The sequence below is a fragment of the Amphibalanus amphitrite genome, unplaced genomic scaffold, assembly GCF_019059575.1.
Source record: "Amphibalanus amphitrite isolate SeventyFive unplaced genomic scaffold, NRLGWU_Aamphi_draft 000204F_arrow, whole genome shotgun sequence".
NCBI lineage: Eukaryota > Metazoa > Arthropoda > Thecostraca > Balanomorpha > Balanidae > Amphibalanus > Amphibalanus amphitrite.
Window position 1 is genome coordinate 793,127 of NW_024881699.1, and position 17,994 is coordinate 811,120.

Below are 17,994 nucleotides of genomic sequence, written 5' to 3' on the forward strand. Positions count from 1 at the left end.
AATGTCGCCCGGGAGGCCCAGTGAGGCGAATGGCTGGTGTGGGAGCGGGGGACGGGGGTCAATCACTGGTTATCAGTGGCGTGGGTCGTAGCACGGCACGGCGTGCCGTGGGGTGAATCGGCCTCGCGCTGCAGCGCGGCGACGGGGACCAAATAAGGCTACGATGGCAGGACATCCAGTGTGCACGGGTTTTATGGCACTGCAGAGCGCAGACTCTGGGGAGAATTGGGGTTCAAGTCGCTCCGGAATTTGATGCAAGAGATGGATGGGGGGAGTAATTTCGGTGGTTAATTTTGACCCCCTGAGGAGTGCCGTTGTTTAGTAGCCGGGGCAAGACGTGACATATATTTCAGACTACACCTCGACGTCTCCTAAAGATCCAACCAATAACTAGTTTTTTGATAGGTACTGCTGGTCAAATGACCGATCTAGCCGATGCAGTTAACCGCTATACAAGTGTGGTAAAAACCTGCCGTGACCGCGCTGGCGACTTCATAACGAACTCTTTATTTAGCCTCATGATCTTGTATTGTTTCGAGCCTATTGTGTAAACCAAAAAGGAATAAATACTAAAAGCGTTGCCCAATCACGAAACGCGAATACACACGATCGCTGGAATAATATCACAATATACCACGCGGCGGGATGGGAGGTTGTCTAGATGCGATCAGTCGATGCGCTGACACCGATAATCACTTTGTGATAAGGTCTCTATATGGGACACACGGGAAGTTCTAGATGCCAAACGGGTTGAACACACGGTCACCAGAGCCAACAGACGGTCGGGACGGTCGGAGCTCCGCTCTCGCCTCGCTCGGAGGCGCGGCGGAGGTCCGGCGGCACGGCGAATTTCGACAAGACTAGTGACACTCTGTGTCAGCAGCCGGGGCTGACCGACTGCCCCGGGCCCCCGGGATCGGAGCCGCAGCCGCACAGATCTGGCAAGAGACGCCGTCGGACACGAGCGTCGTATTTGTACACCGGCTCAGGCGCTGCCAGTGAGACCGGCCACCGCCTTTTTCACCTTCTCTACCGCCGCTGTGGCGTACACGGGTCCCTCTGTGCGCACATAGTCCCAGCTCTGCGCCAGCCACTTCCCGGCCGCCGAGGCGTACTTGGGGCCCTCGCGCTGCACCACCTCCCAGGCGTCTCCGGCGGCGCGCTGCGCGGCGGCCGCCCACTCGGCCACCACGGGACCGCCGTCCTGGCGGAGCCGCGCCGCCGCCGACAGCACCCCCGCCTTGACGGCCGTGCCCTGGGCGGCGGCCGCTTCCCAGAGCGGGCCGGCCGCCGTCGCCGTGGCGTTCCAGCCGCGCGCCGCCGCCGCGGCCGCCGTGTCCCAGTGTGGCCGTATCGCCACCACAGCAGAGTCCCAGTACGGCTTCACAGCGGCCAGCGCGGTGTCACAGTGCGGCTTGGCCACCGCCCAGCCGGCCGACGCCGCCTCGTACGTCTTCCTGATGGCCACCGAAGTAACAGCCAGCGCGCGCTCTCCGGCGATGGAGCCGTAGTGTCGCGTCACGTTCCAGGCTCGACCGGCGCCCTCCTTGACGGGCACCCAGTAGGGCCGCTGGGTGTCCATCAGGTAGCGGTCGACGGTGTCGGCGCGCTCGGAGGCCCACTGGAGAGCGGCGCCGCCGTGCTCGCGGGACAGGGCGGCCACGGTGGCCCAGCTGGAAGCCAGCCGGGCGCGCGCCCGCTCCAGGCCCGGCTCAGACAGGTCACCGTCTGCATTCAGGAACAGCAGGCGGCCGGCCAGCACGGCGGCCGCCAGCAGCAGCAACAGGTTCAGCTTCCCGAGACATGACCAGCCGCGGCACTCTGCAATGGAGAGGGTGACCAGTCAGCTGATACATGCCACCAACAAACAAGAGAGCTGGGTGTGTAGTCTGGCAGTCATGCTGTCACATGGTCCAGAAAGATTGAAAGAAATAAGAAAGCAAAGAATGAAATGCTGACTCTATTAGTAATAGACAAAAAGCAGCAAATTGAAATGGGGAGGTCAGTCTCAGTGGATCAATCAAGTCACTCAGCTCAGTCCATTCATTGAACCTAACAATTAAGGAGTTTGGATGAGTGTGTGGTATATGTTATAACATTACACATACATTTGGACATACAGAGTTAGAGTGCACCTTCCTATTACACTTATCCTTGAAACATGGGTTTAAAGAAAAATGCTTGGAGTGCATCAGCAAGACAATCTGAAAATAGCATCAGTATCTTACCATTTTGTGATTTGTTAGATTGCTTATTCTTCTGTTTTGGGGATGACTTTGGTTTGTGGTTCACAGACTCAGGCTCAGCTTGCTTCTTCTGTTGCTCTTGCTTCTTCTTGTTTGCTTGCTTATTGCCACCCATGGCTTTTAGCTCTCTATTTAACTAATAATTTAATCTGCGGAAGGTAAATCATGGTTTATCAAATCATGGACCATGCACAACTAATAAGCAGCAACTAATAACTCATAAGTACTGCAATTTTAATCACTTAAAACATCATCATAACAGTATGCATGAGAGATTAAATTATGTGGTCTGCAGGCTACTTCATTTTCCATTGTTTAATGATCGCATGGAGATGGCAGTAAAGCCCCTATTTCACTTTTGAGTGAACCTTGAATTTATTGTTATGGCCAAGAATATTTGTCAAATGATTAAGGATCGTTAAAACAAAATTGAAGCATTGAAGTAAGGTTTAAAGGGACCCTCCCACCTTCAAAAAAGTTAATGAATTGGCACGAAAGTGATGTCGCTCGGTTCAGAAAGAGCGAAAACGAATATCTACCAAATTTCATCGAAAAATATTCACCGGTTTTCAAGATATTAGACTTTTACTTTTGTTTACTTTTTGGGATCTCCGCTGTTCCTAGCGACTTTATTTGAAAGTGCGGCATTTGTTGCGCGCAAAGCAGCATATACCACCGCGTGCTACCAAACATTTGAGTAAAAGATTTAAAAATCGTTAGATCTCCGCTGACGTCACAAATTCTAAGGGGGCATACCAATGCACTAGCCCCTTAGAATCCGAAAACTGCAAGTTTGAAATTCCATATCTCCGAATTAAAGCATTTGTCGATGTTGTGAGTGCCCAAACCAGTATTTGCAGGCCATGGCCACCAATTTGGCTATCTCAACTCAAAACTAATGTTAAGGTGGGAGTGTCCCTTTAACTTTACAAGATCAAATTAGAAGAACATAAGTTGAAGTGCCTCACTGTAGATAGAGAACTAAGGCATCAGACAGTTACTTACTACCTGCTAATATAACCTGTAGTACCATTTATATGATAGAAAACATTACCCAAACTAATTTCAAGAATATGGGAATTCAGATTTAAAATTCAAAATAATCAAACCAAGGCATCATGATATAAGCGATAATTGAAAGTGTACGATTACTTTGCATGTGTCTTATTTTGGCAGCTGAATTAACGGCCACATAATTATTTCAAGCAAACGGTAATTTAAGTATGTTATTCGTAAATTTATGAAAAATGCACCCACTTCACAACGGCTCGGCTCTCGTAAGCTGAATGCGTCCTTCACATTTACGAATTTCTTTGTTTGTCACTGCTGCGCCACAAGCGTAGTTCAGCAAGTCAGCTGATCAACATCACTCTTTCCTCGCACACGTAGCGTAAGCGGAGCACGTCACAAGCTCCACGCCAGTCTGTCCGCTCTGCTGGCCACCTGGCGGAGCAGGGGCACACCTCGCTACAGCTGCACGGGAGCAAGCGGGTGCAGCTGAACTGAACGGGTGAATGCAGCATGCCTTTTTATTGATAAACGGCAATGTCCTTTATGTAGTTTATAGGAGCGCCGACAAAGCTAACCGGGGCCTCGCAATGTTTTACGGTATCCGGCAGCTGACAAAACGACTTCTGAAACTTCTGAATCTGTCGAGTCAAACTTCTTTACCAGCCTAATTCTTGATCACCGACCTATGCTGCAGCCTCCGGCTGGCGGGCGGCCCTTCGCCCCAGCAACAGCTGATAGCGGCTCAATAGCATTCCCCTCCCATAGGCTCACAGCTCCCACGGGACAGGCAACCGCGGCGCACTAGATCATTCCCATCCCCATCATATCATCCTACGACCCCGATTCAGACCGAAAGGCCCAGACTCCAACGAAACAAAAAGTAAGCCAAAAGACGTGCTCCAAGACACCTCATGACAGCGACATCACGTCAACAATTTATATTCGTCGTAAATGAACAGTCCATCGGTCGTTGCTATAAAAGGCTGCACAAAAGCCGATCTATATAAAACATTCATAGGCAGTCAACAAGTGCTCTGTGCACCGCACGATCTGAGTTCTGTGGGGGTTAAACCATAACAAGCGTCTCACTGGCAACAATTATTGCACTACCCTAGATAGCAATACGGACTAGAGTTCGGCAGATTGACGGAGTATCGGCACCTGAGATAAAATGGGAGGGGAGAAGTCGAAAGAATACTTGTATCGGACGCGGCGATCGGTCGTTCCCCCGTTCCGGTGCAAACGTCATTCTGTGCAACACTTCGCGTCAACAGCAGACACCACCACCGTTCTCGGCTACAAAACTCACTCGGCACCCTCCGCTGGGCTCTCTCTCTCCGACACCGGACCGCTGTGTTCCGCAGTCGTGGTGTCACTCCACACACATCTTCCCCACGTCCCGGCACAGACCACATCGCGTCACAGGGGGAGCCAGACGACAGACGAGAGAAGCGAGATTGACATCAGATCATCATCCACTACACGGCGCTCTAACAGCAGAGTAAACCAGCGACACATCGTGTCCAGTCGCCGAGACACAGCCCGGGCCACAGCCGACCCTCAGGGCAGCCGCAGCCTCGGGCCGAGTCCCGACCAGCATACAGATCTAGAGTCCGACCGGTGAGTCGATCGGACAGAGCACAGTCGGACAGCAAGCGACTACGCCGGCGGGCGGCGGGTTGACCGTCGCCCGCCGGGGCGGCGCGAGCGGCGCCGTCCGCGGCCAGTCAGGCTATCAGAAGGAAGAAGGTGAGCAGGGCCAGCGCCAGCGTGGCGGCGGCGCCGAGCGTGAAGCCTAGGTGCGGGACGCGGCGGCAGGGGGACGGCGGCGGCCGGCCGCCGGCGCCGGGACGTGGGGCGCGTCCTCACTCGGCCACCGTGGCCGGCGGCAGCACCTGCACCTTGCCCTTGTACTGCTCCTCCAGCTGTTTGATGTCGTACAGCACCTCGAGGATGCAGCCCATGCTCCAGGCCTGCGCCTGGCAGCTGAACCTGCAGTACTCTCCGTTGGCGTTGGTGAGCTCCGGCAGACTGCGCCACACAGAGTCGGACAGCTGGCGACACACGGGACGAAGGAACCAAGTCAGCAGAGTGAACATTAGATACAGCCCGACAAACACACATCTCAAGGTAGCCGCGGTTAGAGGTATAATCGTCCGCGTAAGCGATACATGGCGTCGATCGCTGACATGCAAACATGTACGCAACCCCCGACACCAATGTCAGTCGACATCCTTCGCCACCCTATAATCAACACGGACCGACCCAACATCCGCTCAGCGCTTCCACCGGCTTCGCACTAACTTCCCCCACCTCTCACCATGATAAGAGCGTCACTACCACATGGCTCCCCGGGCAGACCCACCTGGACATAGTGTTTGGAGATGATGTGTTTGACCTTGCTGATGGTGGCCTGCAGCAGCGCCGGGCCGCCGATGATGGGCGCAAAGTGGAGTCGCGCGCGCAGGTAGAAGCCCATCGGCCACACCCACTCCTGAAGGGTCAGAGGGGACAAATTGTTCAGACGGCCATCGGTCAGCAGTGGCGGGGACGGCCCGGGCTTGTGGCCGCCGCGGCTGTCATCGACACATGCCTCGTAGTTACTGCAAATTGGCTGGCAATGGGCTCAACTAGAGCCATGGGGCGACTCATAACCTTTTAAATGATTTCCAAGGTCGAAAACAGTCGCGACAAACAGTAGCAATCACGGCGGTCTCCTCTCCTTCCTCCATCTCTCTCCCTCTCCCCTCCTTCCCTCCTCTCCCTCTCACCGGTCCGTTGTGGTAGCTGAAGCCGTGCGCCTTCTTGGGGTCGGTGCCATCGTCGTCGACGTTGTAGACGCCGTCGTAGGCCCAGTCGCACTCTGCCAGCGTCCTCATGCCGAGCGGACCGACCAGCAGTCGGTCGGCCGTCTCCAGCGCCGTCCACACGTGGTGCGGGTTAAACATCTCCGGCGCCTGCACGAGAGGAAGGACGCGTGCTCAGATACTCTTCGTACTAACCAGTAGCAGACTAAAAGGCGGTTGGCTCGTGAGCGACGACAACCCGGACGTCAGGCTGCTCATCAACACACCGCAAGCTAGAAGCTTGAGGTGTGTGGACACACCTCATGGCATAATTCATGGCTGAATAAGCCCAGATAGGTCGGTCATACCACAAAATAAAATGACTCACGCTACACATCAGAAAACCGGAATATTATCTACCCTACCTTACATCGAACAGTGGACAGTCCAAATAAAGTCTGACAGAGCAGGATATTCCCGCCTCCCGCCTCCGTTCGTCGCTGACTCACGGCCACCATGGCGATGGGGAAGTTGCAGCGCAGCTGGTAGTCGGCCCAGAACTGCGAGGCGCAGTGCGAGTCCTTGTACATGCCGCGCACGTTGATCAGCTCCGGCACCGGCTCAAACTCCGGGTGCGGCACGTGGTGGATGTAAAACAGCTTCTCAAAGTTTTTGTCGATCCGCTCGGCCCATTCCTCCCATTTCCAGCCAACGTACGTGCCTGGGACGAGAGAAGAGACAATGGGTTAGCGGTGAACCATCCGAATGGCATACAACACAAACAACAGACGCAAACAAAAAGCATGCCCTCAGTTCAATCAGGACCATCATACCCACCTACCCCACTTAGCTAATTCCTCCTCAACATCTGTCCTTACCCTGTTCGTCGGTCTTGGTGACTCCCTCGTACGGGTACTTGCCGCCCTTGTGCAGCTTGGCCAGCCAGCCGACGGTGGCTCGGGACAGGCCGACCAGCTCCACGGCGCTACCGTCGCGCGGCGTGGCCGGCTTGCCCTTGTTGCCGGCGTGCTCGCTGGAGCCCATCTTGTCCATCCAGGTGCCGCAGTTGTGCACGTTACCGCCGAACACGAAACCTGCACACACAAAAAAAAAACAGATAGGACGTGAGAGATCTGCAGACATGGAGTTCGCATCTACGACATGTAGTTCAATAAATATTCCGCAATAACACTTAGCCAAGTGCAACGTTAAGTGAGCAGATAATGCATGAAGATAGACAACTAATAAATCAAGAACGGGCGATAATAAGCCGTCATAATTTCACTGTAACCATAATTTACCGTACACATTCGCCGTAACCAGCACCATCCGACCCGGCCAACGACTCCACCCACCCACCCACCGGTCTCCATGTTGACGCCGATCTGGTTGTTGAAGCCCTGGTCAGACATGTCACGGTCGATCTGGAAGCCGGCGTTACGCTCGCGGAAGCTGAGGCCCTCAAAGTGGCGCTGCAGCGCCTCCTGGATGACGTCATGGAGCGGATGTTCCTGGGGAGACGAGCGTGGGGAGGGTCACTAACGCAAACCGGCGGCATTTGTCAATAGGGAGAGGTCGAGATCCGAAGCCCGTTTGGAGAGAGATTAGCAGTGTCTAACTCATTCAGCTCCACGACTTCTGAGATGCAGCTATGAATGGATATAGATGAAGGAATAAACATGAATAAATTAATATGAATGAATGAATGAATGAATGAATGAATGAATGAATGAATGAATTTATTAATTAATTAATTAATGAACAAATGAGTGAATGAATGAATGCATATGAAAATCAGTGATAAGGCCGGCAATGTTGAATCATGGAAGTCAGGTTACGATTACACTTCAAAATCACTGCGTAGATCCCTTTCCTCAGCCGGCAATCATAATCCCCTGTCCCGCGTCAACTAACACCCCGCCGCCCTCCGGAGTACTAGGGCCGGTGTCGTTACGGCACTCACCACCTCGCCAGTCTCAAGCGGCGGCGAGTCGTCAGTGGGGAACAGCCGGGACACCTTGTCCTGCAGGATGCTGACGCCGCCCGGCACCAGACGCACATACTCCTGCGAGGGAGCGCAGACAGACAGACGTCAGTCGAGAGGATAATGTAAAATAGCACAGCACATGGATAACAGTAGGGTGCAAGCAGTGACACTGAAACCAAACGCAGCTAACAACACGAGGAAGGATTAGCGCGTAGTCAAACAGAAACGCAAATCTCTATGAACGACACGATCCACCCCTCCTTTCACAAAAAGGCTATCGATTTTTCCTCCACTACCATTTTACCACTCGACATATCACCTAACCATCCATTACCAACCCTGAAGTCCCACAAGTCCCAGCACCTCCCTATAAGTGTCCCAGCGCCACGCACCTGGATGCAGTAGAGCCACCACCAGACGGCGTCGCGGCAGTTGAAGCGCGAGTTCTTGCCGCCGTCCAGTAGGTTGGGGATGAGGCCGTGGCGCAGACAGCCGGCGTACGCCAGGATGATGTAGCGCGCCTCCACGTGGCGGCCCGTGATGATGAACAGGCCGCGCAGAGCGATGAACGTGTCCCGGCCCCAGTTGCGCATATAGCCGGTGGAGAAGTGCGGCAGACCGGCGCACAGGCTCACACACGCCTGGCCGAGAACAGAACGGGGTAGGTTAGTCAGGGAGGTATTAGCAGGGAGTCCACTTATGGCAAGACGGCGTTTTAATGACCACTTATGAAGACCTAGACAAATCACAGCTGATGCAACAAAGAGTCTGAAAGTGAAAAAGCTATGCCTATATGAAAGTTGTATAAGATCTGCACACTCCCACGGACCCACTCACCCACTCGCGACCCTCCCGTCACCGCCCCGCTCCTCCCATTCGTCCGTCGGTCCTCACCTGTCCCTGTTTTCCGTCTGGCCGGGTCCAGGAGGCGGGCCGCGGCGGTGCCAGGTTGGCCGAGATCTCCGGTAGCGGAGACGAGTGCACCAGGCCGCCCATCTGGATCGAGCCCATCGCCAAGTCCTTCGTGAACTCGGAGCCCTCGCGCACGAACCTACCGCAGAACAGACAAGACGGTTATAGTAACAGGCAACAGCAAGACTGCTTCACTTTCGTCAAATCGACTTTCCGATAGCCGATCAACCAAGCTGCTAGCAAGCGCTCTCCGGCAAAGTAATCAAATAAATCTGCAAGCGACAACTACAATTACAGATTACGTCTCCAGTGTAGGACTGCAAGCACCTAGTATTTAGCAATCCAACACTAAACTGACTCTTCCATCACCACACCCACAATATCTACACCACAACAGAGTCCGTAGCCCGCCGGAATGTCGTCTCGTCCGACCCGCCCGGCCCGGTCCGGCGCGTCGAACGGCACTTACCTGGCCATCTGCCTCCACGTGCTGTTGAGCAGGTGCACGTACACACCCAGAACGGTGGCGTCAAAGTAGGCCGGCACCAGGTAGCGCGGGATCTGCTTGATGTATTGGAACGTGTCCTGCGACAGAGAAAGTCAATGTAAGCTACGAGTTATGGATAATCATTTCCTCTGGCAATAGTAGGCACTAGACGGTAGAACTCAAGAGCAAAGTATATTGTAAGTGAATAGACGGACAGTCACGTTCTTCAATAAAGTAAGCCTACGAAGAAACTGGAGCGTCGCATCACTTCTTGCAACTGCATGTTCCATACGGGCAATGACCTACCAAAGTCTAGCTACCTGCCCGTCGTCGCCCCAATGCCCCACCGACTAGACCTCAGCTGCTCCCCTCCCCCGCGACGCATCGTCCGACTCACATCCAGCCAGTTGGCGAGCTCCATGGTGTTGGGCTCGAGCCGCAGCCGGCCGACCACACAGTCCATGAGCCAGTTACCCTGGCGCAGGTTCTCACACAGAGGGTGGCCCAGGTCGTTCTTCACACGGATATCGGCCATCAGCGACATCACGCCTGTGAGCATGAATAGTGGATCAGTTTATCAGTCTCAGCGGTGCTTCTTCACTGCCATGCAACAGGCTGCAACATTTCTACGAGCCCCTATCTCTCCATCCCTCTCCTCTCCAACCTCCACCAAAGTCCCTCCCATCAGCCACTCACTCTGCAGGCCCGAGTAGACGAGCGGGCCGAAGTTGGGCACGTCGTAGGCGGCCCAGCCGCGGCCCTCGTCGCGCTCCTCCTGGTCGCAGCGGTAGATGATGCGGTTCATGTCGGCCAGCGTCAGTCGGCTGATGATGTGCTCGACGTCAGTGCTGGCGCTGAAGCGCGTGAGCTCGTAGACGATACAGCGCAGCTTCTCCACGGCTCCGACGGCCACCGGGCACGGCGCGATCCTGCCGGCGGGGCGAGGGACAGACGACGATGTCAGCAACAACTGCAGGCTGCGGTACGAGTGTGAGATAGAGCAGTAATGACGGAAAGGGAGGTGTTGAAGGTGGTAGTATAAAAAAATGCAAGCATGAAACATCTGTGGAATAAACGAACGGATGATGGAAGGGCACATAATACGATCAAAACCTTCAATGGTTTGCCGCAACACCCTAGAGGCCTCTCTTGGCTGAAATTTCTGCGTCGATCTCAGCACTAACCGGAGTGCGAACACGGATCCGGGCGGGAAGTCGGTGTAGTCCATGACCGTGTAGTCGTTCTCGATCCGGTGTGTCAGCATGCTCGACTTCTCGATCTCAAAGTTCTCCCGGATGTCGACCCGGTACTGGTTAACTCCGTTGATGTAGGTGCCCGAGCGCTCAATGTCCTCCAAGTGCAGCGGCCTAGAAAACAGCATTCATGAGGATGAATTCGGCGTAAATGCTCGGGCCTCGGACTGAAAGGTCGGTATATAATTGAGGTTGAATACTTAGAGTAAAGCGGCATTCAATTAACAGCAACATCAGTGATATCGCATTTCACCTCCAGCTGATGTGCCCATCACATCCCTTCTCCCTTCTCCCTCTTCCTCCCTTCCCACGCCTCACCCCTTCCATTCCTTCCTCCCTCCTCTCCCAGATCTCACCGTCCGTCTCTGGGCACGACTCTGGCCTCGAACACCACCTCAGCCACCGTGCCCTGGATGCGCAGCGCCTTGATGCCGTCGGGCGTCCACAAATTCTGCGGCTGACCGAACGCCGTGTGCGCGCACAGCACGTACGACTGGTGGTTGACCGGGTTGTGGCGCGTGATGGTCACTATGTCGGGCGTCACCTGGTCCACGTACACCTGTCGGGGAGGGGGAGCGGTCAAGGGGCGCCGAGTGGGGCACACGATGATGGCTGAGGCAGCGAGCAACGATGGCATGTTGTCTTGGCAGTTTCGTAAAATGAAGATAGACGATTGACTAAGGGTGTGTCATTCATGACTTTTATGAATGTGTAGCCAAAAGAGAGGAATATTTGAATAGGGACAGTCTCCCTTAAGTTCAAAATATGTGGTGGCACACAATACCTACAGGTAAGCATTGATTGACTGCTATCATGTCATTGCGAGGCATATCATATAGATTTCAACGCACATACAGAGAACTTATGCTCGAAGCTTCGTCAGTTCATCCAGCGCCGACACCCCGCGCGTTTGCCGCCGCCTCACCTGCGTGAATCCCATCCTGCCCATCTCGTAGTGGAGCTTGCTGAGCACCTGTTTGCCGCGGATGACACCCGAGTCGACGTCCACCTGGCCCGAGCCGCCGCCGCCCCACGAGTTGTACAGCCGCGTCTCAGACACCACGTTTATCTGACGGAAAATGGCTGTCAGCAACACAAGCAGAGAAAATGGGATCCTTGCTCAATGCAGGGGTTGAGGAGGCATGCCACTTTAAAATTGTAAGAAACCGTCGAAGAAATTGAGGATTCATATTGCATAACTATACTGAAGTAAAGAAAGCAGATGCTAAGTCGCACAATACAGCACTCTAAAAGACGACATTGAGGCATATTTGTTGGCACACCCCTCCCCTTGTAATACCCCTTCACTTGTCCGCCACACCCACCCACCGGCCACCTCTCCACCAGTCAATCAATTCCGTTCACCCGCTCTCCACACCCCACTCTCCCTCCCATCCACTCACATGGTGCGGCACCAGCTCGTCATATCCGCGGTTGCTGCCGGCCGCGCAGCAGGCCATGTAGACGAGCGCGGCGCTGGGCAGCGCGTCCAGCGGCGAGCGGGTCGTCACCGGACACGGGTTGTCGTGCGTCAGATCCATGAAGATGGCGTGCGACCGGGCCGGCGCCAGCGGACGGATGTGCGGCTTGAGGAAGGAGCCGACCGGCTCGCCGCCGTACAGGTACACCAGACGGCCCAGCTCGTGCGAATTGCCCGCCGACATGGCCTCTGTGAGGGCGGGGTGGGCGGTTATGCAAAGTTCGAGATGGTTGTGTTCCCAGGAAACTGCATATCTAATAGCGTTATTGATTTATCAGTAGAAAAAAAGCTTCATTTGATAGCAGGTTGTCGCACCCAACCAGATATCGAACAATAAACTGCGACAAATGTCAGAATGTTTGAGCGAGAGCCGAAAGATGTGGTAGGCCGCCCTCGCGACATCAGCAGGTAGCGATTGATCACAGACCAGGGTGTCAACTGACCTCTGATGAGCGAGTTGATGCCGAGCCGGTTGACGAACAGGTTGTCCGTGCGGTCGTTGTTGGTGAACAGCTCGGCCACCAAGTACAGGTCGGGACGGATCTTGCGGGCCGCGTCCAGCATGTACTGGAAAGGGCACACAGAAAGGTCGGGCGGTTACCACAATGAACTGACGCCAAAGCTAGGCCGCACAGAAATCGTCCTACAATAGTTAGCGAGGAAAGGCTGAGATGCAAGCAAACTGAAGCGAAGAACGCCAGCTCAGCTGTCTGACTCGGTGTGCCTGAGAGCCACAGCTATCCACCCATCCTCCCGAACTCGCGGGAGAGTCGGAGCGTCTCCTTACCTCAGCCACGTGGATGGGTGTCGAGTGGCAGTTGTCGAGTCGCACTCCGTGGAACACGCGCGCCACCTGTTCGCAGTAGCGGCGCATGTGCTGCCACAGGAACGGACAGTCGTCCGGACGGTTACCGTACCTGGCAGAGGCGGGGGCGGGAGGCGAGGGGTGGGTGATGGCGTAGGGCGGTCAAAGCGGACATATAATGCCTGAAGGAAGAGCTACAGAGCGGAGTGCTATGTGGTACGGCATCAGACGAAATCGCCAGCAGCCGAATATGTGTTCAAGGGAAACCAGCTGACACGGGAAAAATTTTCACTCATTCGTTGAATCTGATGTCGAAGAGTGGTTCCAACTTCCAACAGTAACATTCAAATGTATACATTTAGTCCCCTGGCCTATTATATCCCACGACTGACCTCAGTTTGATGCAGTCTCCCCAGGCGATCAGCTCTCGGCGCAGGTAGACGTCACAGCCGGGCCGGGCAAAGTCGCTCAGCGGGTCGTCACCCATCACCCAGCCGTTGTGCGCCATCAGGTGACACGCGTCCGGTCCGAACGCGATGGCTTCCTCCTGCTCCAGTGAGCGCTGCACCTCCAGACTCTTGGAGCCGTCCAGTGTCGTGAAGTAACTGAGCGGGAACACACAAAGATGTATAAGGTGAAACGAATATTACGAGGTTACTGAAAGCTTAGTCACCATTTATACAAGGTAATCTTCGAAATACTTTTCACCGTATCGATTTTTTTTTACTGCGGGTTCAGGTACAATCAAGAAGTTAGCCTTACTTGTCAGGGTACAAAACTTTTAGCGTGAATATCCAAGGAAATACATTCTCTATTCCGACATATAAAGCTGAGCACTTTCACGATCCGAGCTACCCTTACATCCGTGACCTCACGGACCCTCTGTCAAGCCGCGATCTCCCGGGACCTCAGCACCTGCCCCGTCGCGACCCCACTCCCACTCACGGCGCAGCCAGCGGCGTCTTCCAGGTGAGGCCGCGCAGCTTGGGCCCGTGGTCGGCCAGTCGCTCGTAGCGCACGCCCGAGATGATGTTCTCGACGGCGGCCCCCAGGTGTCCCTGCACCACGCCGGCCGCCTGCTCGTTGAGCTCCATCAGCCGGCGGCGCAGCTGGTCCTTGGCGTGGTCCAGACCGGCGCTGTGACACGAGCGAGGGTCATATTTGGGGTACGTACCGACGCACTGCAGGAGGTGAAGAAATACGCACAGGATCAGGAGCGCAGAAGTAGGTACCAACAAGAGAACGATAATTCGTTCAGCAGGCATATATCCAACGTAAATTTACGATTACAGTGTGGATTCTGAAAAGGAACAATCTTTTTTCATTATACGAGGGGGTATCGAAAAGTTCTGATCATCACCACGAATGAGGTGTGATAGAAATTTGATTTTTTTTACATGATGTCCATTACTCCTTTACAAGTCACCACATACGATCGCAAACTTATTGCATCGCGTCTTGAGCTGCCTCAGGCGGTCATTGTAGGACCTTCGCACTGTCCCGTAAATCACTGCTCCACCTCATCAATGACGTCATTTCTGTCCTTAAATCACCGGCCATACTGTGGATTCTTCATCTCCCGTAACAATCAAGAGTCAGTTAATACCCGGTCAGGTGAATTTCTTAGATGCGGTAGGATTTAATGTCCACATCATGTTCTTTCTTCAATCGCAGCTCAGGACGAATGGGCGGGAGCGCTGTCGGTGCGGATAAAACATCTTTCTTTGGCTTTTTTTGCGGCGATTCTGCTTGAGGCCATCTCGCAACTTCTTCAAAAGTGTGCAGTGGTGCTTGCTTATCATTATCCGACCATCATCAAGACAGTCGGTAATGACTATCCTACGCCAGATCCAGAACACTGATAGCATTGACCTTCCATATCGGCTTCTGCATCTTCGCCTTTTAAGAAGGACAGATGTGCTGTGCTTAAATTTCTTGATCATCTTTTTGTCTCTGGATCATGCACATAGACCCAGCATTCGTCACAAGTCATCAAATTATCGAAGATGTCTTCAATATCCTAAAAAAGGCCTAGTTTTGATTTCGAAGGGCCAAGACGTATTTTTCTCTTGAACAAAGTAGGCACACGAACTTCTAAGCGGGCTGACTCCTTTATCGTCTGTAGTTCTTCGCTGATAATATTTTCAGGCACTGCCAGCATTGAGATCTTTCTGTTGCAAAATCATCTGAAAGGTCACACGACGATCTGTAAGGATGAGGTCCTCCACTTCCTTCACAGTCACCACCTTGTCAGTCACTGGTAGCCACTCACTTCTTGACTCCCCTGCAAGGGCCATGCAACCAAGTTGAAAATTATTTCTTCATTTTCGGTAAGTGCATGAGATGGGCTTTCCTCGCCATAAACTGATTTCACGTTCTTGATGTATTTTCTCAGTGTGATACCGTTTCAAATGCATTAGTTGGATGACGGTTCGGTCCTCAATGGGCCCAATACTCATCTTTTTTACTTCTAAGTCTCTCCTACATAAGATAAAACCACTTCTCAGGATTCTCTTTGCGGTAGCAATGTTCTTAAGAGCCAAATATAATACCAACCAAAAATCATCAAGATCGGTCTACATCTTCTATGTGATGATCAGAACTTTCCGATACCCCCTCGTACAACACCTCAATAGTCGATACCCTCCTCCAGACTCTTGGAGCCGTCCAGTGTCAGAGCCGTCCGTCCAGTGTCAACATAGAAAAAACGTCTTTTCCAAGAACTCAAGAAACGCTTATCTGGGACTACAGTCGTACAGATATTAACAAACTAACAAACATACTAATGCAGACCGACTGGAATTTCATCGACCAAGAAAACATACATGACGCTACAGAGAAGTTCACTCAGACGATCTTGAACGCAGCGGCGGACTGTATTCCGAAGAAAATAATTAAAAGACGACTCAACGATAAGACGTGGATGACGACCGAGTTGAAAAGGAACGTGCGCAAACGCGATAGACTATTCCAAATAGCAAAACAAAAACAGACGACACACGACTGGTCAAAATGGCGAGACCAAAGAAACAAGACAACGGCACTCAACAAAAGACTTAAAGACGCATACTTACAAAGACACGTCGACAAATTACTGGAATACAGGCACGACCCATACAAATATCACAAAACGCTGAAAACACTAATTGGCCGCAAACAGCACGACGCCATCCCACCCTTAGAAAATGAGCGCAATGAAGCTATCACAGACAACACGCAAAAGGCAAACCTAATGAACGACTATTTTGTTTCACAAGCGACAACAGACACGACCGGACTGACTCTCCCTCCAACACAGAACGACGATCGAAACCACGACATTGAGACGCCACCAGCTTTAGAACAAATAACTGTCACAGAAAATCAAGTACTCAAAATTCTTAACACCCTCAACGTGAACAAATCTACTGGTCCTGACAAACTTCCCACACAAATTATAAAAATGACAGCCATACTAATAGTTAAACCACTCACTTTACTGTTCAACAAATCCTTAAGATCCGGAACATTTCCAACTATGTGGAAGGAAGCAACAGTTACACCTATCTTTAAGAAAAATGGCTCTCCATCTGACGCCAAACAATACCGGCCAATAAGTCTCCTTCCTTGTCTGTCGAAAATTCTTGAAAAAATTGTGTTCTCTTCAATTTATGATCACCTCACAGAACACAGTCTTCTTTCGGACAAACAAAGCGGATACCGTCCGCACCACAGCGCCGAAATTCAGTTAACGTACCTGACACACAACATATATAAAAATTTAGACGAGGGACGCGACGTAACAGCAATCTTTCTTGACATTTCAAAGTACTTTGACAAAATTTGGCACAAAGGACTTCTCTTTAAATGCAAACACGAATTTCACATATCTGGCGTTCTCCTTTCCTGGCTAGAATCGTATCTTTCAGACAGAAGACAAAGAGTACGTATTGGCAATGACTTTTCTTCGACAAAAAACATTGAATCCGGCTGCCCACAAGGATCAGTGCTCGGACCTCTTCTTGCTTTAATGTACTTGAACGGACTGACAACGAAAGTGACTAACGACATTCTCTTGTACGCTGACGACACATCTTTATACGCACCACAAAGTAAACAAAACGCTGATTTAGTTCGACAATCATTACAACGAGACCTGGACGCAATTTACGACTATGGAACTCAATGGGCAATTTCCTTAAATCCAACAAAAACTACTCAACAATTTTTCACCCGTAAAACTGGAATAAGTCCTCCCATCCTCACTTTCGGCGGTCAACGTATATCTGTGTCAGACAGCCATAAGCACCTGGGATTAATGTTTTCTAAAGATCTTCGGTTTCACGAGCACACTAACACCATACTTAAAAAAATGAACAAGGCGCTTAGTCCAATATGTCCACTAGCAAAACATTTGACGCGATCAACAATAAACAGCCTATACACCACTTACATTCGACCATTTCACGATTATGCGGACGTAGCTTTTGACGGACTCTTGACAACACACGACCAATTTCGACTTGACAAATTTCAAAATAGAGTTGCAAGACTGATGACAGGTACACCTTTCCGGACTTCTACTGCCAAACTGAGACTAGAAACAGGATGGGGAACACTGAAAGCAAGACGAGAACAACACAAATTAATCCTATTCCACAAAATAATGCATCGTCCAGACACACAACCCGAGTACATCAAAACAATCATACCTCAAACACGTATCACAGACACAGAACGAAACACAAGAAACGCCAACGCCCGAACTCTCCCTGCAAATAACACAACATCATTCCAAAGATCATTCATACCAAGCACCGTCAGGAAATGGAACCAACTTCCAACTTCAATCCGACAACAACCCTGCCTTTCAACCTTTGTAAATGGCATCGTCGAACTGTGGGGCTGCCCTTCTCCCCCTGCATACTACTCATTTGGCAGTAAATTTAGAAATATGCTTCATACACAAATTAGAACCGCAACTTTACCGCTAAATGCATACCTATATCAAATTCAAAAATCAGAATCGTGCTGTTGTGCATGTGGCT

The 17,994-nt window shown here is 52.1% G+C and overlaps 2 protein-coding genes across 5 annotated transcripts in view; both read right to left on the minus strand.

The window, feature by feature from the left end:
- Positions 1–505: 505 nt before the first annotated feature.
- On the minus strand, positions 506–3,578 carry LOC122384959. The gene is made up of 3 exons (XM_043372823.1): positions 3,504–3,578; positions 2,229–2,395; positions 506–1,821 (listed from the first exon to the last, which is right to left on the minus strand). Exons 2-3 carry the CDS (start codon positions 2,359–2,361, stop codon positions 986–988), a joined length of 969 nt encoding a protein of 322 aa, XP_043228758.1. The 5' UTR covers positions 2,362–2,395; positions 3,504–3,578; the 3' UTR covers positions 506–985.
- Positions 3,579–4,179: 601 nt separating this feature from the next.
- LOC122384960 (glycogen debranching enzyme-like) overlaps positions 4,180–17,994 on the minus strand; it is a 29,625-nt gene continuing 15,810 nt past the window's right edge. For all 4 annotated transcript variants that reach the window (XM_043372826.1, XM_043372824.1, XM_043372825.1 and 1 more), the window contains 20 exons: positions 13,913–14,104; positions 13,360–13,572; positions 12,950–13,079; positions 12,606–12,729; positions 12,086–12,351; positions 11,608–11,751; positions 11,039–11,241; positions 10,614–10,796; positions 10,126–10,358; positions 9,827–9,978; positions 9,412–9,527; positions 8,925–9,081; positions 8,423–8,671; positions 8,007–8,108; positions 7,407–7,554; positions 6,922–7,137; positions 6,553–6,764; positions 6,029–6,214; positions 5,623–5,751; positions 4,180–5,311 (listed from right to left, as the gene is read on the minus strand). In XM_043372826.1, the coding sequence (XP_043228761.1) occupies positions 5,123–5,311; positions 5,623–5,751; positions 6,029–6,214; positions 6,553–6,764; positions 6,922–7,137; positions 7,407–7,554; positions 8,007–8,108; positions 8,423–8,671; positions 8,925–9,081; positions 9,412–9,527; positions 9,827–9,978; positions 10,126–10,358; positions 10,614–10,796; positions 11,039–11,241; positions 11,608–11,751; positions 12,086–12,351; positions 12,606–12,729; positions 12,950–13,079; positions 13,360–13,572; positions 13,913–14,104 (3,544 nt within the window). In that variant the 3' untranslated portion in view covers positions 4,180–5,122. The remainder of the gene's footprint in view (positions 5,312–5,622; positions 5,752–6,028; positions 6,215–6,552; positions 6,765–6,921; positions 7,138–7,406; positions 7,555–8,006; positions 8,109–8,422; positions 8,672–8,924; positions 9,082–9,411; positions 9,528–9,826; positions 9,979–10,125; positions 10,359–10,613; positions 10,797–11,038; positions 11,242–11,607; positions 11,752–12,085; positions 12,352–12,605; positions 12,730–12,949; positions 13,080–13,359; positions 13,573–13,912; positions 14,105–17,994) is intronic.

Coding starts and splice junctions, on each gene's coding strand:
- LOC122384959 (XM_043372823.1), bottom strand. CDS start 2,361: ATGGGTGGCAATAAGCAAGCAAACAAGAAGAAGCAAGAGCAACAGAAG. Junction 1,822..2,228: donor ATCTAACAAATCACAAAATG/GTAAGATACTGA, acceptor TCTCCATTGCAG/AGTGCCGCGGCTGGTCATGT.